The 26818-nt window shown below is 39.2% G+C and overlaps 1 protein-coding gene and 1 pseudogene across 1 annotated transcript in view; one reads left to right on the top strand and one right to left on the bottom strand.

Moving 5' to 3' along the window:
* Window positions 1–1722: 1722 nt before the first annotated feature.
* LIFR (LIF receptor subunit alpha) overlaps window positions 1723–26818 on the top strand; it is a 55087-nt gene continuing 29991 nt past the window's right edge. The window contains 7 exon segments of the mRNA XM_032415163.1: window positions 1723–1740; window positions 3188–3348; window positions 5415–5529; window positions 8172–8311; window positions 13867–14030; window positions 20498–20672; window positions 22497–22751. Of these exon segments, the coding sequence (XP_032271054.1) occupies window positions 3207–3348; window positions 5415–5529; window positions 8172–8311; window positions 13867–14030; window positions 20498–20672; window positions 22497–22751 (991 nt within the window). The 5' untranslated portion in view covers window positions 1723–1740; window positions 3188–3206.
* Window positions 15853–19644, bottom strand: LOC116639035 (annotated as a pseudogene).

Below are 26818 nucleotides of genomic sequence, written 5' to 3'. Positions count from 1 at the left end.
ATGTTGGATCTTTCTTCCTCTGTCAAGTCCCTGTTCTTACATCTCTTCTCACATGTTCTGTTTTTGTCTTTGTTTTTTTTTCCCTGAAAAATTGCTCAATATTTTATCTGTCTTTAAAAAAATTTTAATATCAGCCAATACATTTGACTTGTAAGAGCTCTTTTTATTTCTGATTATTCCTTTCATTGCATCTTCTTCTAGTTTTTTTTTTTTTTTTTTTAAGATTTTATTTATTTAATTGAGAGAGAAACAGAGCACAAGCAGGGGGAGAGGCAGAGGGAGAGGGAGAAGTGGGCTTCCCACTGAGCAGGGAGCCCGATGCAGGGCTGGATCCCAGGACCCTGGGATCATGACCTGAGCTGAAGACAGACGGGTAACTGACTGAGCCACCCAAGCATCCTCATCCTCTTCTAGTTTTTAGGGCTATGCCATATTCACTCTAGAATACTGCTTAGAGATGGTTTTTCTGTTTTTTAGTTTTCCTTTTTTCTACATTATCCCTTTTCTCTCTGGCAGTAATTTTTATTTTCCTTCTAGGGATCCTGTTTATTTTGAATTTCCTTTTATTGTTTTATTTAGGCTTTGTTTATATGTTTTATGATCCTTGGTTGTCTGTTCAGTATAAAAATGAGGCACTATGAAGTCTGACAAGAGTTCTCAGTGCATTGGGAGCACTTGTCAGCTGGCGGGCCTCATTCAGCTGGAGTGGATGGGAACATCATTACTCTGAGGAAGCCCTCAGTGTCAGATGTGGAAGCCTTTCCTTTTGGACACTTGTGTCTTTGTTAGCTGCTCTCATTTCCTGGGTAGTTCTTTTACATTCTGTAGGGAATGCCTCTGTTTCTGTTTCGGAAGTAGGAGCATGTCAAGGTTGAGGTCCTGAAAGATCTCTGATATAAACAGACCGTCTATAAACAGCCTATAAACAGTAAATCACTGCCTCCTTCTTCATGTACCCAGAGAGGATTTAAGTGGCACCACCACCCATCCATTGTTGTGTTTCCACCAAATCTGTAGCCATCTTTGCTTCCTCTCCTCTCCCTATAATCTCCCACAACACGCTAAATACACTTACACCATTACTACATGTGTGGCACTCTGCTAAGTGCTTTACACATATTTACTCTTTTAATCTTTACAACAAACTTATGGGAAATATAGTTATCAATCCCACTTTACAGATGAAGAAATTGAGGCACAGGGAGATTAAGGCCTCATAACGAGTGGCAAAGCTAGGATTCAGCCCCAGTCCATTTTTGTTTTGTTTTAGATTTATTTAAATTCAAGTTAGCATATATAGTTAACATATATTGTATTATTGGTTTCACGGATAGAATTTAGTGATGCATCAATTGCATATAACGCCCAGTGCTCATTATAACAAGTGCCCACCTTAATGCCCATCACCCATTTACCCCATCCCCTTACCCACCTCCCCTCCAGAAACCCTCAGTTTTTTTCCCATAGTTAAAAGTCTCTTATGGTTTGCCTCCCTCTCTGTTTTTATGTTACTTTTTTTTTCCTTTCCTTACTCTATGTTCATCTGTTTTGTTTCTTAAATTCCACATATGAGTGAAATCATACGGTATTTGTCTTTCTCTGCCTGACTTCTTTCACTTAGAATAATACCCTCTAGTTCCATCCACGTGTTGGAAGTGCAGCCACTCTGGAAAACAGTATGGAGGTTCCTCAGAAAGCTAAAAATAGAGCTACCCTACGACCCAGCAATTGCACTACTAGGTATTTATCCAAATGATACAAAAATAGTAATTCAAACGGGCACACACACCCCGATATTTATAGCAGCAATGTCCACAATAGCCAAAATATGGAAAGAGCCCAGATGTCCAGTCCATGTTCTTAAATCACCACACTGCCCTGCCTGTAGTGCATTGGGAAGACCCTCCATCTCCAGAACAGATCCTGAATCTGACCATCTCTTCCACCTCTGCTTTTAGAACCCTAGTCCTCACCACTGGTGATCTCACCTGGACTCTGGTTTCCCTACCTCTACTCCATTCCCCTAGAGTCCACCTTCCATGTAGCAGCTAGAGAAATCTTCCAAAGGGCTGATCAGATATGGATCCCCCCCTGATTAACATGGTTGAGAGAAGAATCCACTGTTGTGTTTTAAACTCCGAATCCTTTCCGTGGCCTGGAGGCCCCCATGGCCTGACCAGCCCACTTTCTCTGGGCCGGGCCGCTCCTCCTGACCTTTGAACCTAGTAAGCTTGTCCTTTGTGTTTGCTGCTGCTTCTCTTTGTTCCTCGCCATCTTCTCATTAGTCAGGCCTCAGCTCAGGTGACACTTTGACTCACTTACACTCTCACACACATCGACTTCTTCTGGTTTTTAAAGCACATATCAAGATCGTAAATTTCTTAGTAGTTTATGTATATGTATCTCCCACCTAGATTCCAGGCTCCTGGAGGGCCAGGACTTTGGTTCCGTGTGCACCCCCAGTGCTGGATGTGGACCCGGCACTTGGTCGGCTCTCTCTGGTCATTTGCTGACAAGTGTCTCGGGAGCTCTTAGGCTGAACAGTGCCCGCCTGCGTTGCAGCCCCCTCCCCACAGCGCACTGGCTTCAGTCCCTGCTCGCCTACGTGTGTGGACATCTCTTATCTACCAGTGGTCCCTTTCCCGTTGTAGTGTTTGTTGCACTTGAGTCATTTGTGTGTATTGGGACCTATTTTTGCCACATCTGCGGACCCCCTATACTATTATTTATCCTAATTTTTTTCTTCATTTAAATTTACGTGAAATAGAAACTTTTATCACAATGTAAATGAAAAAAATATTACTTGTCATAAATGACTATATTAATTGAAATTAAAAATGTCATTCCATATATCATTGAAAGTTGTCAAAACTTCAGTTTCATGCACTGCTTTTCTATACTGTAGTAGAAGTATTGGAATGGAGAGTTGAGAAATATGTGTTTGGTTATAATCTTGAACTTGAAGCCTATCATTTGAAAACTTATCCTATAATGGATCCCTAAAGCAACAGTTGTGTTTGATTCTTCACATCTCCTAAAGCCAAGGCAGCTTGAGTCTAGAGTCTGCAGAGTTACTAACGTACAGTATGTGTATTTGTTGGTATCCACTTTCCAGGTTGCTGTGCACAGTGCAAGAGGTCTCTTTGCAGCACTTTGAACACCATTTGCAATTCTTCTCCTCATCTAGGACTGACTACTTTGCACGGATGATGAACCTTTCCTTACGTTTGAGAAGACCATCCTGGATGGTGGATAGTAAAAGAATGGGGATGACTTCAGATTTCCAGTGGCTCTTATTAACATGTATTCTCCTATACTTAATGAACCAAGTAAATAGCCAGAAAAGGGGTAAGTGCGTCTGAGCCTTAGAGAATGAACTGATTGCAATGTTGTTGCTGTTTTTTTTTGCCATTACTATTTTGATTATGAGGTGATCTTGTGTCTTTATCAAACCCTTCCTTCAGGTTTTTTATGGTTAAAATCCATTTCGGGGTGCCTGGGTGGCTCAGTCGGTTAAGCGGCTGCCTTTAGTTTGGGTCATGATCCCGGGGTCCTGGGATCGAGCCCCGCATCAGGCTCCTTGCTCAATGGGGAGCCTGCTTCTCCCTCTGCCTGCCGTTCCCCCTGCTTTTGCTTGCTCTCTGTTTCTCTGTCTCTTGCTCTCTCTGTGTCAAATAAATAAATAAAATCTTTAAAAAAAAAAAATCCATTTCTTTGTCATTTTTTTTTTCTATGTACTCTTGTTCTCTTTTAAAAAGGCCCATAAAGATAGATCTAAATAGTCTTTCCCCAGAAAAAAAGTTAAGGTATAATTTACATACAATACAGTTCACCCGTTTGGGATAAAATTCTGTGAGTTTTGACAAATGTGTACAGTCATGTGACCACCAGCACAATCAAGATACAGAACACTCCCCACTCCAGAAAATTCCCTATGCTCCTCTGTACTCAGTTCCTCTCTCCCTACCTCAAGCCAGCACTGGCCTAGTTTCTGTCTATAATTTTGCTTTTCTGAATGTCATGTAAATGAAATCGAAATATCTTTCTTTAATAATATGTTGTGTTCATCTCCTTTAAATATTAAGAATGTTTGTGTAGATGTTATTACCTAGCTTATTTCTATAAAGAACATTATCATCCTTCTGCCCCTGAGTTTAGTTTTTATCTTATTTCCATAATTAAACAGATCTCCTCTTTTCCCCCGAGATCACTGTTAAATAACTTTAGTATGGTTACTGATGATTTCTAATGTGAATGCTTCTAATGTTTTTGTCTGCTGTCATGTATAAGTAGCTTTGTAATTTATTGCTACTGTAAATGTCATGCCAGTCGTGTAAAAATTAAAAAAACCTTTTCAGAGACATTTATAGAGAGAGTCTGAGATGGAATAACCTTTTTTACACTCTAATTGCTTTATTTCCTCCCTTCTTCCCTCTCCTCCTTCCTTTTTCCTTTTGTTCTCCCTCTCGTATCCCTCCTCCTTTCTTTTTATTCTCTTTTTAGCATGACAGTTTTTCATTGTATGGTGCGAATGTATTCTGTGACCTAGTATTGTTTTATAGGTATGAATAAATACTATTAGGATTACAATCTTCTAAGTTATTTGTTACTTGTCAGTTGTTTAGGCCTACACAAAAGACATATTTTTCAGAGACTTGTGTGAGTTCATTACTATTTAAATATAATATGCTTCATAAAAATTTTTTTAAAGATTTTATTTATTTTTGAGAGAGAGAGAGAGAGAGACTGCAGCAGGGGTGCGGGCAGAGGGAGAAGCAGACTCCCTGCTGAGCAGAGAACCCAGCACAGGGCTAGCTCCCAGGACCCCCGAGCCAAGCCAAAGGCAGACTCAACTGACTGAGCCACCTAGGCACCCCTGCTTCATACAAATTTAAAGATTGGCTGTGGGGTTTCTATGTAGGTGGCAGTCTGGTAACAGGCAGTGGGGCAGCGTGGCTAGGAGTGCTTAGAAGCTGTGTTTGTGGCATGGGAAACACGTAATTTTTACTTAGAGTTACTTTATTCGGGGGGAGGAATGGGGGCAAATGGGGCTATTGGAGATAAAATTCTTCCAGGCCCTCTCTGGGTCTCGTCCTTGACTCCCTCCATTTATCGTAGTGGCTGAAGGTGGGACTTGGATGGAGGCTCAGTCCCTAAGTGGTCTAGTGGTTGGCCCACTTCCGTTGGTTTCCTCTTATTTTTATTAAAAAATAAGCTACAAAAAGAAATAGAAAACCAGTCCCTTCTGTGACTGCAGGCTCATCCCTGCACAAAGAACATGGGTCCTGTGCAGGCGCATACGCTCATACTCATGACTAAAGGTGGTTGGATATGTTGGCCTTTCATGGTGCAGTTAAATTATTAAGCATGTTCTGTGTGTGTTTGTGTGTGTGTGTGTGTGTTTCCTTCTCCAGGGGCTCCTCGTGATTTGAAGTGTATAACTAACAATTTGCAAGTGTGGGACTGTTCTTGGAAAGCACCCTCTGGAACAGCCCATGGTACTGTTTATGAAGTTTGCATCGAAAACAGGTAATAGAAATACTTTGGTTAATGAATAGCTATAACCTAAAGGTCTTTAATATTAGAGCAGAAGAGATTTGCTTCTAGAAATTTTTTAATGAAATTTTAAATCTTAACTTTCTATTTCCTAAAAAATCTGAATCTTATATCAAGGGAAACAAACCCTTTTCCTGGCCAAAACTTTGTGTTATATGAGTATTGTATAGAACACCCCTTTCATATGCTGTGGATTCTGATCTACTATAGGGAAATTTTACTGGTCTGTCCCAAACCAACATCTGTCTAGATTGGTTGGGTTCAAGTTTTGACTCTGCCTAACAGAATACATCAGGTCTGGAATAGGCAGTTCAAGGCTGGCATGATTGTTGATAAGAGACCCAGGTTCCTCTCTATCATGGTGCTTTGCCAGCTTTAGCATGTGATCTCATGGTTCAAGGATGCTTGAGGAGTGGCTGTTATGTCTGCATTCCAGAAGGCAGTGAGGAAAAGGATGCTTTTTTTTTTTTTTAAAGATTTTATTTATTTGACAGAGACACAGCAAGAGAGGGAACACAAGCAGGGGGGACAGGAGAGGGAGAAGTAGGCTTCCCACCGAACAGGGAGCCCTATGCGGGCCTTGATCCCAGGACCCGATCCCAGGACCCTGGGATCATGAACTGAGCCAAAGGCAGACGCTTAACAACTGAGCCACCCAGGCGCCCCGAAAAGGATGCTTTCCTTTAAGGAGACCTCTAAGAAGTCCCACACAACACCTTTGCTTGCATCTCATTGGCAGAATTTAGTCAAATGATGAAGCCTATTTGCATAAGAGGCGGGGCAATGTGCCTGGATAAACCGTGAGTTTGAGTTATTAAGGGAAAGAAAGGACATTAGGAGGCCAGCAGCAGGTTCTATCACCCCACCTTCCCCTCTCAGGTAATCTGGGAGAGGGCCATAAGCTCTGAAGCTTAGAGGTGAGGCCTTTGGGCTCTCTGCAAACTGGAGCATTCTCTTCCCTTTCCCCGATTCCAGCAGGGCTCTGAGTGGTTTGGCAACACCTGAGTTGAGCATGGCAGCTCCGAGTCCCCTTTTGCTGATGGGTGGCCCTCATGTAAATGACATAAGTGTGCATTTAAATATTACTTGGGTGTTGTTTTCCTGTTTGGTATAGGTTTATTGAGCGTTAGTCTAAGCTTTGTGGTATGTTTGTCAACCAGGAGGAGCTTGGTTGTGTTGCAGAAAAAGCCCTAAAATCCTATTTCCTTATTTTCTGCTGTGAAAATAAAGGATTATTTCCTGCTTGTGTTCTGTGTCCATCTTGGGTCAGCTAGCATCTCTGCCCCCAGCCTCTCCTTGGGGCCCCAAACCTAGGGGTCCCTCACCCTCCAGTGCATGAAGACAGGAGAAGGAGAAGGGAGCACAGCCTACGCTGGCTTCCAGAGCTTCCTTCCGGAAGAGACAGATGTGAATTTCACTCACATTTCTCTGTAAATAAAGTCCCATCGCCTGCCTTGCTTCAGCAGGAAGTACAGTCCTGCTGTGAATCCAGAAGGGGAGAACCTGAAACATTTGGTAAATAGCATGAATGACTACCTCAGGCCACACAGAGAGGAAGTTGTTCTGGCTCTGCAGGAGTTCACAGAAACAAATCACCGTGGGTTAAGTGCTGACGGAAATTATATGTGAAGGGCTGAGGGGGCATTGACTGAGGAGTGTGGGGCCCCGGAGAGGCTGTCTGAGGTGTGATTGTGGAGTGTGAAGACCCCGTTTCTCAGAAAAAGGACAGAAGGACATTCCAGCCTGAAGGAATATGGGTTCCATGGCATGAACTTACAAAATTGCATGATTTAGCAAATTCAAGTGGTTTTGTGTTAGTGGCACCTAAGGAAGCCTCCCCCTGTGAGGGTGACAGGAGGCAAGCCGACCTGTTTAAGTCGGAGTCTGGAGTAAATGTAAAGAGGTCTGCGCGGGGTGCTGGGCAGGGGCACACGAGGCACTGCCGAGTCCCTCTGCTTGAGCTCTGATTGGCATGGGAAGTTAGAAGTGTACATGAAGGACAATAAAAAGAATGTAAATGTGCTCTGTGAAGGTAGGGCCATGGAACCAAGGGGAGAAAACCGACTTTTGTCCAAGAGATATGGGTGGGGAACTGGAAGAGTTTTGAAAGCAGAGTGGAAGAGAAAGTGTTGTTCACATTGAACCTTAGACCAAAACAGAGGAGCCGCGGACAGATTGAGGGTGTGTTTGAGGGCCACAAGCAGCCAGTTTCATTCCTGTCCTCAGTATCTGTGGGGCACCATCTCAGCCTGAGACTGCATGATGGTGTTGTATAAAGGTGCAGGGCTGTAGCCGGGCAGGGGTGCGCGGCGCCAGGTAAGGCTGCCGAGGGAAGGTTGGTGGGAGTTTGAAGGGCATGCTAAAATCCCGAGCTTCTTGAAATAATCATTTCTGCTTATCACTCGACTTTCTGGTGCAGTCTGGTTATTCATCTTCCGCATTGATGCACTTACAGTACCCTCTCTTTTTTCAGTCTTTAGATGCAGTATAACCTATCATGTTTTTGTACGGAAGAACATACTTTCCAGCACATTTTATGCTAATCATGTTTTTGTGAAAGTTGCACTATTAATTTTATCTGCTAATTAAAATTTGATTTTTTTTTTCTATTGCAGGTCTCATTCTTGTTATCAATCAGAGAAAACAAATACTCAAATCCCTGCTCTTTTACCTGGTGATCATGAAATAACAATAAACCGTCTGTATGATTTTGGAAATCTTATAAGTAAATTCACACTAAATGAAAAAAATGTCTGTAAGTATTTGAAAAGAAAATTGACTTGAAAATAACTCAGCACGGGGGTGCCTGGGTGGCTTAGTCGGTTAAGCGTCTGCCTTTGGCTCAGGTCATGATCGCAGGGTCCTGGATCGAGCCCCAGGATCTACTCAGTGGCGAGTCTGCTTCTCCCTCTCCCTCTGTGCTCTCTCTTTCTTCCACTCTCTCTCAAATAAATAAAATCTTAAGAAAAAAGAACTCAGCACAGTGCCTTTGTGCTTAGTATTGCAGTGCTTTATAATTGGCAGAAATTTACTCTTCTCTTGAATGTCAGTTGTTAGACTAATGCTTGCATTTCCCCAGCAACCATACTGTGGCTTATAGAACGCAGCCAAGATCGGGAAGGAAGCCGACTGCCGTCTAGTCAATCAAAAGTAGATGTCACAGAGTTCACGATCCTTTCCACATTTGGATACTTTTCTCGTCACCTCTTCGCCTCATTGATTCCTCCATACCTTTCAGAATTTCTCAGGTGTCCTGTGCTCTATGAAGTGGTCTTTGACCATCCCTATTCCTTTCTTAACATTCCCTTAGGTAATGTGTATTTCTCCTTCGTGGCATTTCTCACAGTTGCATTACTAATGTATTATGTGATAAGGCACTTACTGTGTGTCGCTTCCGCAAGAAAATAGGTTCACGTAGGGCAGGGAGTTTCTCTTCCACACTTAGCACCTAGCCCACTGCCTCCCACGTGCTGAGCATCTTTTACAGATGTGTTGATGGAGTGCCTACGACCTAGGTTACAGGCTGAGTGGAGTCATGAAATAGACCCAGGCTGATGGAGATGGAAATTTTGCTACACAGTGAGACCTTAGAAACCCCAAGAGCCTTGACTCTTAATGGTGGGGGAGGCAGGTTTGTTCGCTCCTGACAACTATTATGGTGTGGCATCAGAATGATATTATAATGAGTCTTATAAGGATGACTGACTTTGAAACAAGGGGAAAAATATAATTAACTTGGTGACCTGTCCAATTTCATAGATGAGATGCCTGTTTGGAGTGGTCTGTGTCTGAGATAGAACAGATTCTGAAAGGATAATAACAAACAAGCTTTCCAGGAACTTCACATCTGCCTCACTGCCTTTCAAGATAAAAAGGGGAGCCATGTTTGTTCTGTTCTTTGTATAGCTGGATGTGAGATCTGTGTGAGAATGTTTTGTACAGATCAGCCATGATCTCAGTACCCACAGAGAAATACTGCTGACGCTTAAATTTATGTTCTATGCATATACATATAAGCAGTGAGCTTCGTATTACTTTATAACCTGCTTAACAGAAGACATAGATTTTTTAATTTGTTATCTAAATCTCTATTATTTTTATAGGCTGCGTAGTATTCCACTGAATGGAGGTACCATGATTATGTTAAGTGATTGATTGTTAACATTGAGATTTTTATTTCTGGTTTTTCAGTATTATAATCAATGCTTTAATGAGCCTGTTTTGCACACGTATGTTTCCATTTCCTTAGGCTAAATTCCTAAAATTGGGAATGCTGCATTAAACATAATCCCCTTGTTAGGACTTTTAATATCCATTGCCAATTGTTTTTTTAAAACTTCCGAGTCTCTCTGCATTTCCACAAATGTCCTATTAGAGGGGCTCCCTGTTCTTTACTTCTTGCTAAGACTAGGTATTGTCCATTTCTCTTAGTTTTGCCATTTCAATCTGATGGCCCCCCAATTATAGCACTTTGTTTTTGCATTTCTGTGATTACTTCTTTTTTAAAAAGTTATCATTTTTATTCTTTTCTGAACTGTCTGTATCCTTTCTCAATTTTCTCTCGTGTTGAAACTCAGCTTTTCCCTCATCGGTTCATAAGAGCTCTCTATATTATGGTTATTAATTCTATCATATTTGCTACAAATAATTTTCCAAGTTTAAAATTTAAACTTCCTGGTTTTCATTTTTATATAAATAGAATCTTTCACTATTTTTTCTTTGAGCTTTTGATTTTGTTATCATGCTCGATTTAAATCTTTTACTCATCTGGAATTATTTTGTAGTAAAGTATAAGGAATCTAACTTAGTTTTATTCCAGATTTTTAAAAAATTCCCCAGGACTCTGTGAGAGAGCCAGATTGTGGTGTTTGATTTTTCAGCAGGTACTGAGAAGGTTCTGCCTGGGAAGCTACTTGAAGATGACAGTGTTTGACAGAAAGAATTAGAAGGGCAAATCAGGACAGATTCTAGATGACTTACTAGATGAATAGTTCATTGTTTTTACATATCATATAATTTGTTGATAGCATTTTTAATAATACTGGGTTTGATTATGATTAGAATATTAGATTAATAGTATCTCAATAATAAGATATTACTATTATTACTATGATAATACTGATAAGAAAATTGAAGAGCAAACTAGATGAATATAAAAAGGAGGTGGATGCATCAGCAAATCTTTTGAGTATCTACTGTTTGGGAGAAGGTATGAAATGATAGTGTACCTGTGCCTTAGAGGATCTGGGATTTTGGCAATTTGCTACTGAATTAAAGTTTGAGAAATTAAGTTTTCTCCAGATGCTTTCAGCACTATACATATAAAGCAAACAAGGTATTTCATCTTCTAATTGACAAGGGCAAACACAGAAATAAGTCTTTGTAAGACTTCTAGTGTCTAAGTTTCTTAAAATAACCTGAAAATAAGATCTGGCTGAGACAGAATAAATAATGTGGATCCTATAAATGGCTGGGAAAGCTCCCATCCTCTGATGTTTAAGCAAGAAGAGCATGGAGGCTATGAGTAAAGATGTACTAGCTTTAAAAAATAAACAAACACAAGTGATTAAATTTATTTCCCAGCTGAAAAGTGTCTTCTAGAAAATATTGTCCTCAAGTGTCTATTTTAGCTGGAAAGAAATGCAGATAATAGTTTGTGGGATCTTAGGGAAACTTTCCATTTTACTGCGAGGAAGTATACTGTGAAGTATGAAGTGTACTATGTGTGTGTGTTTAATCCTTTCATTTGCGTAATTGTGATTGTTATTGTCTTTTGGCTTGAAATATTTATTGGCTATGACTTGTGTTTTGAAGAATAGCTCACTTCTGTTTAGATAAAATGTAAATTACGTGTACTTTCCAGGGAGGGAGCATTTTGATAGATAAATATTGCCTTGGTGTAAATGCTCCCATGTTTCATAATTTTTAAGTTACTGTATCATGACAGCCTGAAGCATTTGAAAGAACTGTGTTCTCAGAAGCCTCTGCTCTGTGGTCACACTGGCACCTTGAACTTTCCCTCTCCTGGCACTAAGGCAACTTCTTGCTCCTTCTGTTTTTGTTTTTGTTTTTTTAAGTTTTTATTTTAATTCCAGTCAGTTAACATATAGTGTTTGTTGTATTAGTTTCAGGTATACGATATAGTGGCTCCTTCTGTTTTAAAAGCAGCTCCTACTTACAACTTGTCCTATAAAGCATCCTCCACTGTCCTTAGGTAGCTGTGAAACCGTTGACTTTGCTGTATAGTGTTTAGTTGAAGCCACAGGTACTATTTCCTGTCCAGCCAAAGATATTTTACACAGATCCAGTATAGAGCACTGTGGCCAGCACATTTTAGTTAAATTTAGTAAGAACTTGTTTTTAATTTCCAAGACTAATTTATATTGGTTTGCTCTGCCATTGTTGTTACTTAGCACACTCAGCTACCCTACCTCTGTAAAGTCCTGCAGTCTGGGCTTGCCATGACTCCTTTAACCGGCCCTTGTGCTTCATGGGGCAGTGCTAGGATAGGGATGGGCCAAGAGCATGTGTCTCTGGAGTTGTCTTAACTTACCTTCACTTACTGTGATTGGAAGAGAGAACATGCAAGACAGAGTCCCCATCTTGTCTGCCCTTCATACCAGAAAGCCTATGTTTCATACAATGGAACAGGCTCACACCTTACGTGTTTCTCATTGAATAATTTACTCATCCCTTTCAGGTAGGGAGACTTGAAGATTTTAAAGAATACCTTACTTTTTTGCCCCCCCCTCCTTTTTTTTTTTTTTTTTTTTTTACCATTTCTCCCTGTCCTTGAGCATGGTTTTTTTCTTTACCTTTCGTATTGCAGCTTCAGAGCCCTCTGCGCTCCCAGACTTCTTTATCACCAGTGACAGTGCTGGTGGTCTTTTCTCACTTTTCTTCTATGAACTCTTTGATTTGGCCTCAATGACAACCCATTTCTTTTAGTCTCAGCAGTGCTGGATCTTCTCTGGTTTCCTTCTGCCTCAGGATTCTTGCTGGAGTTCTCTGGTTCCTTGAAGGTGTGACTGTCTATTGGTAGTTCTCAGCTCTCAAACAGGCTTCGGCTGTTTTGAGTCGTGCGTTCAAGCCTCTTTCTTCAGCTACACTCAGCGAGTTCCTCTTGAGTCTGTGTCCATGGTGCTGGTGGGCCCCGTTCTCACTCACTGTCAGTAGACCCCTCCACTGACCTTCTGTCCCTTCCCTGACGCTTGGTCATCAGTAGCCTGTCTCTCGCATTTCTTCACAATGTCCGTGATTCCTTTTGCCTGCTTTCTAGGCTAGAAACTTGAGGAAATCTTAGATGTTTCCCTTTCTTATTATACTAATCCTTCATTTCTTTGATCCTGTCATTTCTTTGAAATGCCCATCAGAGTTTTTCCTTTTCCATATCCTTCATGCACGTGCTGATGTGTCATGATCCGTATCCTTGCTACTCTGGTCAGCCTTTCCCCAGTGGTCTCCCACTTAATCACCTTATCTCTCTCAGAGCCCTGCACGCCACAGCTTACCTAGCCTTTCTGATGGACTTCCTATCCTGCTGAGTACTTCCCACCTCTGCACAGTACCCTGTTGGCTCCCTCACTCAATGCCGTGGTCATTCCTGTGGTCTTGCTGCTGTTTACAGATACCTATACCAGGAATGGCTCATAGCATCCCCAAGTGGGTGACTTCTGCCAGCATCAGAGAAAACAGATGGAGATCTCTACGAGAGCAGGCTTTCCTCATTCCATCATTTTCTTAGGCCCGACCTACAGTCATACAGAGGAAGCTCCTTTACTTCTCTCTGATGTTGCCTCCTTACAGATTCCAGACTGATGACACTAGAGTTTTGTAGGAACCCAGTGGCTATTTGTATTAGAAGACGTATTAGGATTTGATAATAATTTTCTCAGATTTGACGGATGAATCATTGGGAACTGCTTATGCAACTAAATACATATTATTCTCTTTTTTTCAGTAATCACTTTGAGAGTTTACTTTTTTTTTTTTTTTTTTAAGAGAGAGAGAGCGTGCACAAGGCAGGGGGAAGGGTGGAGGGAGACAGAATCTTAAGAGGGCTCCATGCCCAGTGCAGAGCTGGATGAGGGGCTCCGTTTCACGACCCTGAGATCATAACCTGAGCCAAAATCAAGAGTCGGATGCTTAACTGACTGCGCCACCCAGGCGTCCCGAGAGTTTGCTTTTAGTTTTTGATTATTTTTTGATCAAGAAGGAATAGAGTTTAAAATTAGTTGATTAATGGAATTACAATATGAAAAACCATTATTTACTTTACTGAGTCATGTCTTTTGTTTTCTTTTTTTCAAGCCTTAATTCCAGACACTCCAGAGATCTTGAATTTGTCTGCTGATTTCTCAACTTCCACATTACACCTAAAGTGGAATGACAGAGGCTCTGTTTTTCCATATCATTTAAATGTCATCTGGGAAATTAAAATTCTACGTAAAGAAAATATGGAAATTGTAAAATTAGTAAGTTTGAACCAAAATAGATTTTTTTTTTTCCTGTGACATTAAAGAAACCAAGTAATTTTTAAAAGATTTTTAAGGTGGTATCAGTGAACTTTTATATTGTTAAGTAGATCAAATATCCTTTCAGGGTTCATTAAAAACTATGTGCTATCACTCAAATCACCTATTAAAATAATGTATAACTTAAAATAATGTATTACTTACCAATTATAGTAAATTTAGGAAATTAAGGGAGGAATAATCCATGATTCCACCACTTGACCACAGTAAATGTTATTTTTGTGTTTCTGTCCAGCTTTTTTTATGTGCATGTTTTCACATAAATGAAATAAATGTATACATATAATTTACTATTATTTTTACTTTTGTCTAATACTATAAACATAAAAACGTTTTGAAACATATTTAGTCATAGTAATTGTAGAGAAATTTTGTATAAGCTACTAAGTTTGAATTTATCTGAATCTGAAATAACGTTCTTACTTTTATGCTTTTTTTCTCTTATTTTTTAAAAAATTTTGTTGCTGAATGGATTCCTTATGATCTGTCTCAGTTTTCTCTTAATCTAAAGGAGAATGGGGAATAGTAGTGAAATGTTTTGACAGCTGGTATGTGGGAATTCCCTTTTTTGTCCTTTTACTCTTTTCCCCCTCAATGGATTTGAAATACGCTTAGTTAGAGATTTAAGAATTAGAAGACTATCTCATGATTTTACGGTTATTTGCCCAAATACATAGGTAAGCCAGATTGTAAAGATAAAAAATAGGATGACTCTGTATTTCATAGTTGTTGTCTCGGTTTTCCTGTCTGACCCTGTGTATTACATTCGTAAGTGAGTGGCAGCTGTAACTGTAGCTAGCGTGCACGCGCGCACAGTGCTTCCGTTGCTGATGGTGCTCTCAAAGCTCCGTACGTGGTCGTTCCGTGCGTCCTCACCACAGACCTGCGAGGGGGGCACGGTCAGCATCATCCCCATTTTATAGATGAAGCTACAGAGACACAGGAAGACATGAAGTGGTGGAGCCAGGACTCTGTGCTCTTTCTTAACCACTGCAGTTTCTGTTACAAAATAGATATATTTGTTTTTGTATAAGATGCCTTCCCTTCCTTGGCACCTGTGCAAATTGAAGGTACACTTCAAGACTGAGTCAAATCTTACCCTTATTTTAAAGCCCATCCTGATTTCCTCAGCCTAAAGTGCCCTCTCTTTTCTTGAATTTTAATGGCAGCTCTTCCCTGTCGATCTGATGTGGAGTTAGCTTTGCTACAGCTCTGCTACAGTTGTCTTAAAACTTCTGCTTATCTGAAATTGTACCGTGTAGCTCTTTATGACGGCCTGACACTTTGTGCTGGGTGGGTTACCACTTAGTGGCTTCGGGTAACTTCCCAAAACCTCCTTTTTCTCATCTGTGAAGTGGTGTCAAGTATTTACTTTAGTAAATGGTGCCGATATCTATAAAGCTGCTAAACACCTACTAGTTGTCATTACTTCCTTTGGGGGCTAAGGGATGCTAGAATAAGAGGGCTACTCTTGGAAGTGTAAGTGAAATTAAGCATAAAGAAATGGAAATACTATTTTTAAGGTGCTGTAACTCATTGCCACAAGATGCATCACAAGATGGCAGTGGCAAAGTAGTACTTTTGGGGATCTGATCTTTGAAGAAGAACCTATATGGGGAAATACAGCACGGGGCCAGAAAAATAGAAATAGAACAAATGAATTTTTAAAAAGTGAAACATGAGAGGGCAAGTGATGCAGGTCTGTAGTAAAATGTGACCTTTCTGTTTGTAATTATATGTTATTAATACCACTATTTAAGGCAGAGTTGCTTATGACCTGTCACTTCGCTATTATTTTGTGATTGTGTAAGAATCAAGAATACTACACGTTGGTGTTTCAATTAGAACTTGACGGTTTCTGCCCGTCGCCTCACATATGGGCGTGGAAGCTGCGCACTGCAGGGACCAGGATAGGAGTGACAACCTGGGAGCTTTGCAGCACCCTCGGCCCCTCCCATTTTGCTCTTCATGTAAACAACAAGTTTCAGTTCTTTTAGCTGTTTCTTTTATTATGTATTTCCGTTGTCCAGATAGCATGCTTATGTTGCTCTTCCTTAATTTTTCTTTTCAGTTTTGAGCAGCGTTTTATTGTAACAGTGGGAGATGAGAATTTAGTCCCCTCACCTCCTGGCCTGGGCGCGCACACTTGCATGCTGGCGTGCTTGCTCTCTCTCTCTCACATTTCCCATCTTTTTCGTGTATTGTTCTATCATTCTGTGATAATGTTTGGTAGACTGGCATTCATTGTATTATAGTTATATAAACACTATCCACAGCTAAACCAAGTAGCATATGCTGTTATTTTCCTTTTTGGGGGCTACAGTTTCTTGTATTGTCTTGTATTTTTAGTTTTATTTTTGTACCCCATTAATTCAATCCTAAATTCTCTCCAAGTTGTATGAATCTCCTGTTGAAATGTTCAAACACACTAGTATTTTATCAGCTAAATGTTTGTGAATAGCTCTCTCTGAGGCCTTCTGGCTTACCTCTCAACCCTGCTTACATAGGGTTCACATAGGTATAATGTTGGTAGAGCAAGAGTGTGGTAAATAGCTGAGGACTCTTGTGGGCAGAGGTTTCTCAGGAGCTCCAGCTGTCTCCACTCCTACCAGCCAACCCTAGGTTTGAAGAGATTAATACCTAGGTATACCCATAAGCCATTTAGGACAAATCTCTATGTTTTCCTGGCACATTTCTCAGGAAGCTGTGGACCAGGGGGTCTCCATCATCATCCAGGGGATTCCTTTTACCTTTTTCTTGTGATGGATCCTCTTTTTCCTGAATTCTTCCTCTTATTTCCTCATTTTGATGGAAGCATATGTTCTAGTAGGTATTTGCTATTTATTATAAATATTCTCTGCTACCTATAATGGTAGCTTGCAGATATACTTTATTTTTTTTTTTAATTTAAATTGGTTGCTAACAAAATTTAAAAGACTGTCAATTCCAAATATTGAGAAGATGCAGAACAATTGGAACTTTCATACACTTCTGATGGGAGTGTAAAATGCTACCTGATGAATTTATTAAGATGTGACATTTCTAAAAATGTCTATTTTGCACTCATTCATGATTGCTACTTTAGCTGGGTATAGAATTGTAGGTTGGGGAATTTTCTCAAGATTTGGAAGACATTGTTCCATCTGCTGCTTCTTGTGGGTCTGTCTTCCTTTGTTGTACTAGACAGTCATTGGGCTCCTTTCAGTCTGAAAACACATGTCTGTCAGCTTGGGAAATTTTCTTATTTTATGTCTTATGTCTCTGATTTCTTCATATCTGTTCTCCTTTTTTAATTTTTTTTCCTTACAGAAATTCTCCAGAAATTGGACCTTCTAGACTGGTCCTCTAATGTTCTTAATTGTTCCTACTTTCCATCTGTAATTTTATTTTGCTCTATTTCCTGAACAGTTTTTCTTAAACTTTATCTTGCATTGCTGCTATTGAATTTCTATTAATAGATTTTTTTTTAAATGTACAAGAGATCCCTTTTGTCTGTTCTGTTTGTTTTATGGATGCAATATCTCATCTCTGAGGGTATCAGTTATTTAATTTTTTTTCTTTCTGTATAGTCTGTTTCTTCAAGTTGCTTTTTTCTTTGTTTTGATCTTTGACTCTCATATTAGAACTTTTTCTCCAATTTCTGGTCATCTTCATTGCTGCTCACATTTAAGTGAGTGACTGTTAAATTTTTTTTTTTTTTAAATCTAATTGGAACTTTTGTTTGCCGCCCAGGGACTTTTGACTGGGGCTTCATTATAGGTGATTAGGATGGCTATCTAGTTGACAAAATCTTTTTTTTTTTTTTTTTACTTTATTAAAATACTGAGTTTATTTCACATGTATATTTTTGTCTCCCCACCATTTCCATTTGTCTGACCACCACCACCACTACTACTATGTCCTATCATAACATTCCATACATACTTAAAACCAAGCAAAGGGTGGAGTTCCATCTTTAAAAACTAAACAGGCATTTTGGACAACACATTCTTGGCAATGGAACCTGGACAACATTTATCAGGCACGGTAGGGAAAGTTCTCACTCTGTATTATAAAAAGGACAGCCAGGTATCAACTGTTACAGAAATGAAATAAGATGGAAAATTTTAACAAACTGTTTAAACTATTTTCTTAAAGAGACTTCCTCCACTGCCAGAGATCTTGAATAGCCTCTTGGTCAGTCATCCGGAATCAGTTCTTCACATAATTGATGAACTTGGCTTCCACTTTGGGAAGAGAACCACCTTTTTCTGTACTTGCTTGCATTTTTGCTTTAATGTCTTCTACAGAACTAGGTCCTTTCGGTGTTTTGGGCGTCTTTTCCTGTTTTTTGAAAGATTCTTGACGTTTTGTTCTTGGTGTTGATGGTTTTGAGTCTTCCATTCTGGTTTTTGTGCATTTTTGGCTGGAGTATTTCATATAGATTTCTTTACTGGAGCCTTTGCTTCAGCTTCCTCATCATCAGAATCATCATCATCATCATCATCGTCGTTGTCATCATCTTCATCATCATCTTCATCAGCAGCAAGTTTTACTTTTTTCTGTGGAACCTTGCTGCCACTTCAGGGGCAGAACGCTTTCCAGATATACTAAGGAGTTTCACGTCCTTTTCCTCTTCATCTTCTGACTCTGCATCTTCCTCCACAGCTACTAAGTGCTGTCCACTAATATGCACAGGCCCTAAACCACATTTCAACCGTAAGACCACAAGTGGTGTTATTTCAAAGCCCCCAAGAGAAACCGTTGGCTGTACAGGCATTTTCAAAGTTGCCAGTGTGACTTGAATTGGACTGCCTTAATTCATTGCCTCTGCTTCAACAATGTGCAATTCATCCTTTGCACCAGCTCTTAAACTGACCGTTCTTAAAGATAACTGGTGCTCATTTTCACCATTATCCACCTTAAAGTGATAATCCTTGTCAGCCTTTAGTTCACAACCGAAAAGATAGTTCTGGGGCCTCAGGGGGCTCATGTCCATGTCCATCGAATCTTCCATGGGGTGGTGGCACGCACTTAGGTGGAAGAGAAGGCGGACGGAGATAAACGACTACTGTTGCACAGAACAGCCGTGCAGGGCGGAATCACACCAGGCTAGTTGACAAAATCTTAATACTATTTTTTTAGATTTTTATCTTGACCTGTTCATATGCCCCAGAAAAGTTGATTTAGGTTCCTACCTGGTAAGTAGCAACTCTGCCATCAGTATCCTGAGGGCTGAGTAGGAGAAGGAGGCAGGAGCACCCCAGCCTTCATAGTGCATAGGTTAGTAATCCCCTTGTTTTGGGTACAGTATTTCCCATTCTCTGCTCTTTCTGAGATTCTTCATTCCAGAGGTATTGTTTTACTTTTCCAGATCATAAATCTCCATTCTGCCAAGATGAAGAAGGGTAGTCTTTTGGTAGCACAGAATGTGGGAGGGAAATCTGGGTACCTAAAATCTCTTCAACTTTCAAGCAGTCTTCTGTTCTGCGCCTCACCTTCACTGCATTTCTAGGGGAGTCTGGTACAACCCCTTCCTGAGCCCTTTGGCATTTCCATGAGAGAAATCAGGTGGTTTCTGCCTTTCCCATTGGAGGCTTAAGATTCAGCTTTCTCAGGTCTTCTGAGTCCATTAGTTGTCCATCAGCTCTCCAATATCCAGAATTTCATTGGTGTTGTTTCTTCTGGTTTTTGCCTTTGTGCATCTATGCCTTAGAAAAAAAAAAATCTGTGTACTTTCATTTTAGAAAGATTTCAGAAGATAAAAGGAAATACAGTTATTTAATCTGTTGTCTTTAACTGGAGCTCCCAAGGTTTCTTTTAGTAGATCTTTGATATTTTATTGAAATCCTTCCCATTTTTCACAGTTGAGATTAATATTTTATCTTATTATAAGCTGCATATAAAAACAAATCTGATCTGAAACAGTTATTTTGTTGAGGTGCTGTTCCTTTCTTTGCCTTTAACTCTTGGAAGTACAAACCCATTAATTTTTTTTCTTGATGAAAAATGGAGATCATTTTTGGCAATGGTACATTTCTCTGTGAACTGTGTTGAATGTTTTGGAATATTAACATCATGTATAATCATGCAGTGGAGCCTAAAGCTGAAGAAGTAAACAAGTGCACTGGTCGTGATGAGCACTGGGTGTTGTATGGAATTGTTGAGTCATTATATTGTACACCTGAAGCTAATATTACACTGTATGTTAACTCTGCTGGAATTTTAAAAAAAGAAGTAAACATAAATGAATCATGATTATTGTTCCTGTAACTCTCCTATTATGCCTTATAGAAAACCAAGATGGTTGTACACAAGGGCAAGCCTTTAACTTAGTGGTGATTGTATACAGTCTATTGTGTTTTTTAAGGAAGCAGAACATAATCACTACTTAGAAATCTTATTTTGTGTTTGTGTTCATTTTTTAGGTGACCCACAACACAACTGTGAATGGTAAAGATACAGTTCATCACTGGAGTTGGACCTCAGACATGCCCTTGGAGTGCGCCACTCATTCTGTGGGAATTAGATGCTATGTTGACGATCCTCATTTCTCTGGTCACACAGAGTGGAGTGACTGGAGCCCACTGAAGAATGTTTCTTGTAAGCTTACATTTAAAAAGCTTTCGTTTCTCAAATGAATTAGATTAGTCTTGCTTAAGGATAAGGTTTAGTGTAAGCTTTCAGTTCTCCAAATGCCATTTGGCTTCATGTGGGTCACCTGGGGATCTTCCAAGTCTCTGTCCCAGAACGTTTTGATTCAAAAACTCTGAGATAGGATTCAGGAATCTGTATTTTTAAAGATCTTCTGAAGGGATTAGATAAACATCCAGGTTTGAAAATCACTGTGGTAGGCATTGAAGAACATTTAAAAATTTTATGTAGATGTTATTGAGATCAAGTCTATATTTAAAAAAAAAATGGCTCCTAGTTTCTTGCCCACAGAGCAGATCCCTATGAGCTGCAGAGAAATGGGGATCTGTAAGTATACCCCAAATCCCAAATCGTCTGTACGTTGAATGAAATTCATATGCAGGTAGAATGTTGGCAGCGTGAGAGAGGCCTGAAAAATTGTTGATGGTGTAATGAAGTCCTTCAGAAGGCTGGTTATCATTGTAGATTATCCACTCTAGTGCCCACATGGAGAAATGGGTCAGAGGAAGGAAGGACTAGAAGCACGTAGATAAGTAACAGGGATCTTATTGCCATTGAACAAAAGACAGTGAAGGCGTAAAGTAGGGCACTTGGGTCTGGAAAGGAAAAGGGGCAAAAGGTATGAAAACACTGAAGAGACAGAATTAAAATTAGTGACTGTGCATTTGGTAACCAAGAAATAGAGCCAAAGGTGACTATAATAGTTTGGACAGCTGAGTAGCTGGTGATGCTTTCCACTGAAACAGGAAATACATGAATGACTTAGGTGGGAAAGATAAATTCATTTTTAAAATGTTGAGCTTGAGGTACTTATGAAGTTTCCAGGTAGGGATGTCTCAGGCAGTTGGAAATACAAGTCTGGCATCCAAGGGATTAGTAGGAGCTGGAGATGTACATTTGAGAGTCATCAACATACATGGGATAAGAAATTGTTTAAATCTAGAGGTTACTGTACTCAGGGAAAGAGAAACGGGGACCAGGGACACGTCTTACAAGCTTGTATGTCTAAGGGTAGGATTGAAGAAAAAGAGCCAGCAGAGTGGAAGACAGTAGCCAGAGGGTTCAGAGTAGCCCAGATGTGTAGGGTGGTGTAGAGAAGGGAGTTTTGAGAAGCTAGAGTTTAGGCAACATATTGGATGCTGTGGATGTTGAAGGCAAGGGTTACTGAGAAGTGGCCATTGGACTGAACAAATAGATCAGCGAGCCACTTTAGTAGAATGGTCAGGGTAGCAGCCAGATTGTGATAGATTAAAGACTTTTAGATAGAAAGGAAACTAGAGATAATTAAAAAGATTGGACATTTAGGAAAATAAAAGCAAAGCTGTGGCTTTAACCTGCAGAGAGTTGAGGTTAAGGAAAAAGTGCTCTTTAGGATGTGGAATACTTAAACATATATTCAGGCTGATGGAAAGTAAGAAGTCTGCCCTAAATACAGAGAAATCATTTCAAAAGACTGGAATTGATGAGTGACTTTTTCTTGGTATGGATTTTTCACATATGGATATAAACCCATTTTGTTTGAACCTTCAGACTTCTTAGACATTAACCTGTGACCTTGGGCATTGGCCTGAAATCCCCTCCGCTCCCCCATTATCAGCCATAAGTAGATAAAACATACCTGGTTTTTATTTATTTCTTGTATATGTCTTGCTCCTTTGAAGGTCCTTTGGGCCGCCATTATTACAAAACACTTTATAGTATGTTTTATATACACTGGGCTATTTAATGGTAAAAGACTTCTAAAGTATTTGTAATTCCTTTTATTCTCTCTAGGGTCACCTGATTCTCAGACTAAGGTTTTTCCTCAAGACAAAGTGATACTTGTAGGCTCAGATATAACATTTTGTTGTGTGACTCAAGAAAAAGTGTTAACAGCACAGATTGGCCAAACAAATTGTCCCCTTATCCATCTTGATGGGGAAAATGTGGCAATCAAGATCCATAATATTTCTGTTTCTGCAAATAGCGGAACAAATGTGGTTTTCACAACGGAAGATAACATATTTGGGACAGTTATTTTCGCAGGATGTAAGTATATAATATTAAGGAGTTCCTATTGATCTGTTTTGGGCCTCTTTAAAAGCTTTAATGCTATTTCCAGGGACATAGACAGTTCTATTTTTTTTTTTTTTTTAATATGAAGACACCAGAATTTTTGCTTGTTTTAAGATGAGTTCTAAGCTCGTTTTCTATATATTTGTATTTATATAACTTGTAGCTTTTGTAGTAAGATTTGAAACATCCAGCTGCTTAGTTTTAAATTCTTAGTTAACAGTTTTGCTGAGTCAAGGGTAGTTTGTGTATGATATTTCTTAATCCTACATTGTTTAGGAATTATTTCATATACGTTTGACCCTTGAACAAAATAAGTTTCAATTGCATGGGTCTGCTTATACATGGATTTTTTTTTTTAAGATTTATTTATTTATTTATGAGAGAGAATGGGTGTACAAGAGCTGGGGGAAGGGCAGAGGGAGAGAATCTTCAAGCAGACTTCCTGCTGAGCGTGGAGCCTGACATGGGTCTCCATCTCACTATCCATGAGATCATGACCTGAGCCGAAACCAAGAGTCAGATGCTTAACTGAACCACCCAGGCGCCCCTACATGGATTTTTTTCAATAACTACAGTACAGTACTATAAATGCATTTTCTCTTATGATTTTCTTAACATTTTCTGTAGCTCACTTTATTGTAAGAATATAATACATTATAACATACAAAATAATATGTGTTAATCAGCTGTCTGTGTTATAGGTAAGGCTTCCAGTCAACCGTAAACTAACTAGTAGTTAAATTTTGGGGGAGTCAAAAGCTATATGTAGATTTTTTTTAAGTTTATTTGTTTTAGTAATCTCTACACCCAGCGTGGACCTCAGACTCAAGACCCTGAGGTCAGGAGTTGCAGGCTCTTCTAACTGAGCTAACCACGTGCCCTGTATGTAGATTTCTGACTGCATGCGAGGTCAGTGCCCCTGAGCCCGTGTTCGAGGGCCTACTCACGGTCAATTTCCCACCAAAAACACACCTCTTAAAATTTTAAAACATCCCACCTAATATAAACATACATGTCTTTTTAAAATTAAAATTTAAAAGCATACCTTTTAAAACATCCCCCAATTAAAGAAACCGTAATGATTTTTACACAAAATCTTTCGACGGCATAACATGTGCTTCTCTAGCTTTTAAAGTAGTATATCTGAGAAGAAGAGGGTCGCTGGAGGACAGGCTCGGGAAGGGTCCCTCTCTCACTGTGTCCTCTCTGTAACATAGGCTTCATAGTACAGGGGCTTCTTTATTTGGTCATTCCCGCAGTTCTAAAATTCCACATTTCCGAAAGTTGTCGTGAGGGACTGCCCTGTTTATGTAGCTTGTGTTGAATGTCCACAGGGACTTTTGTGTTTGGAGTGTTTCTGTCCCCTCTCCTGTGGTAACTGCCGTGTGGTGCACGGATGGGTTTGCCCCCAGCAGCGCTGCTTCCCTTCCTCCCCAGCATTCGGAATCAGAGGCTGAGTTTGGTCTAAAGGGTCTTATGATCAAAGGGTGGGGAATGTACTGAGTGGTTTTGTGATTTTTCTTTGGATCGTGTGGTGATTTTTCTTACCCTTTTCTGGATTCTCAGCTGTGCTCTAGACCAGCAGCTCTCCACCTCTCTTTTCCTTCCAGTGAAACTTAGGATGAATTATGTTGCATTGCTCATATATTCCCAAGGGAATAACCAGGATTAGATGCACTTCTGTTTGATGGCTGTAACCTTACTCTCTTTTTGTCTTCCCAGTAATGCATTTTGGAATTCAAGTGAGAGAGAGATTATGTTCAAATTTAAACTTTAGAAAATTTCTTTCCTAATGGAATTTTAGGGAAGGACTTGCAACATTCCTCACAAATGACCATGGAGTATAAGTTAAAAACCAGTGGTATATGGAGGGAGGCTACCTTATGATGAATGATATCAAAAAGTGAGATATCCACTTAAAAGTATGAAAGAGAAAAATTAAAAATCAGAAGATGAGACTATTCATTAGGTTTTTATTATTTCCAATAGTGTCCTGCTCTTTTTTTTTTTTTAAAGATTTTATTTATTTATTTGACAGAGAGAGACACACAGAGAGAGGGAACACAAGCAGCGGGAATGGGAGAGGGAGAAGCAGGCTTCCCGCAGAGGAGGGAGCCTGATGCGGGGCTCGATCCCAGGACCCCGGGATCATGACCTGAGCCGGAGGCAGACACTTAACGACTGAGCCACCCAGGCACCCCAGTGTTCTACTCTTCTATCATAATAGTAGAAAAGCCCATTTAATTCATAATTTAACCTTCATTTATAGCATTTGGGGTTGAACTCTTCAATATTTGTTAACTCAGAAGCAGCGATAGAATTTTCCTTCAGAGGAATTTCTTTAGGAACTTAACAGGAAGGGCAGTTTATGGTGTGAGTTAGGGATTAAGATTCATTATTTTCTTTCCTTTATGGATATCCTGTTAACCCACCATATATTGAAAAGACACAATCAAAACCTGCCAGGATTTTGATTTGAGTTACATTAGATTTATTAATTTAGGAGACCACTTTAGGAGAACTTTCATTCTCACTATACTGAGTTATCCAAACCAGGAATATGTATTTATTTTCATTTACTTAGGTCTTCTTTGATTTATTTTAGTGATAGGAGGTCTTAAATATCTTTTAGTAAATTAATTCCTAAGAGTTTGATGTTTGGTGCTAGTAAAAGTGGCTTTTTTCCTCTTCAGTTTATTATTGTAATTGCAAATACATTTATTATCCAACAGATAGGATATTTACCAGTATTTTTCAGTGTTTATGCATGAGCTAATTTAGTTATAAGCAAAATATTTTATAAACACTATGCATTCAGTGATCACTCAGAGTTATTTTCATAGATAGTGCCACTTCAGCATTAAAAATTGACTTATTAATCTTTTAGCATACTCAAGAATTTTAAAATACTACATTGTGACATAGAATTAGAGTGCGTAAATATTATATGTCGCATGTCAAATTTCATACTTTCTCATTTGAAAATATTTTCATAAAAATGGCTTTGTTTTTTAAATTGCATTTTCTATTTGCTGGTAATACAGTTGATTTATACCTAGTTTTTATCCAGCTTCAGCTGATCCCTTGGTAAGTTAATTTCTTTGAGAAGGCAGTCAGTACATTACCTTTCAAATACTGCCTTCTCGTATTTTTTCTCCCTCCATCTTTGCTTCCACTTCTTTCTAATTTGCTTCTGTTATTTGGATTTTAACTATTTCACCTTAACATTAATCTGCCAAATACTAAAATAATCGGCATTTTAAGTATACCCAAAAATTTGGTATGTCATTTTAATAAAATGACTGAAAGTTTAGCCTTAGATTTAAAACAATTTTCAAAACAAATATATCAGTGTTATCTGATTATGCAGTTGTTAGACTTTAAAAACTCATGACTTCTCTTAATATTACCTAAAATATCATTGACGGACATTATTCTCCTTCAGGAAGGTATGTGAAATTCTCTATTGTCCTTCTAAGTCTCTAAAACAGTCAAAGAACTGTCTTTAAAGATTAGTTCTTAAAAAATAAAATTATTTTACAGAATTTGCAACAAGTAGGTAATTGCTTTTTAAAAACTTAGTGAAAGATAATTTGGTAGGTAAGGTAAATATGACAGAGAACACCAGTTTCTATGTATGCTTGATTAAACATGAGTACAGAGATACCAATTTCTATAATTAGTGTCCAACTGCAGAATTTTGCGTTATTACTTTAAAGGTCTAAGACACACAAAAAACCCCCATTTTTCTTTTTTCTAGTTTTGCCCTTGCAAAACCAGAGGGAGTGTTCCATAAAGAACAAAAACAGAAGAGCAGTAGTCACTTTGAACATTGGAAGATGCAGAATTTTACCAAGAGATACTTTGTAAATAATAATCATTGTAACTTATTTAAGAACTCTGAAACTTGTAATATGACCTGTGCTGATCTTTAATCCGAGTTGGTACTTCTTTTCAAATCACAGTATTTACGTGATAATACTTTTAACCTGTAGATTTTTCTGATTTGTTGGATACAGCTTCCTTTGAAAGATTTGGTA

This window comes from Phoca vitulina, unplaced genomic scaffold (genome assembly GCF_004348235.1).
Source record: "Phoca vitulina isolate PV1807 unplaced genomic scaffold, GSC_HSeal_1.0 scaffold17, whole genome shotgun sequence".
Classification (NCBI taxonomy): domain Eukaryota; kingdom Metazoa; phylum Chordata; class Mammalia; order Carnivora; family Phocidae; genus Phoca; species Phoca vitulina.
This window is presented reverse-complemented; position numbering and strand designations above follow the sequence as displayed.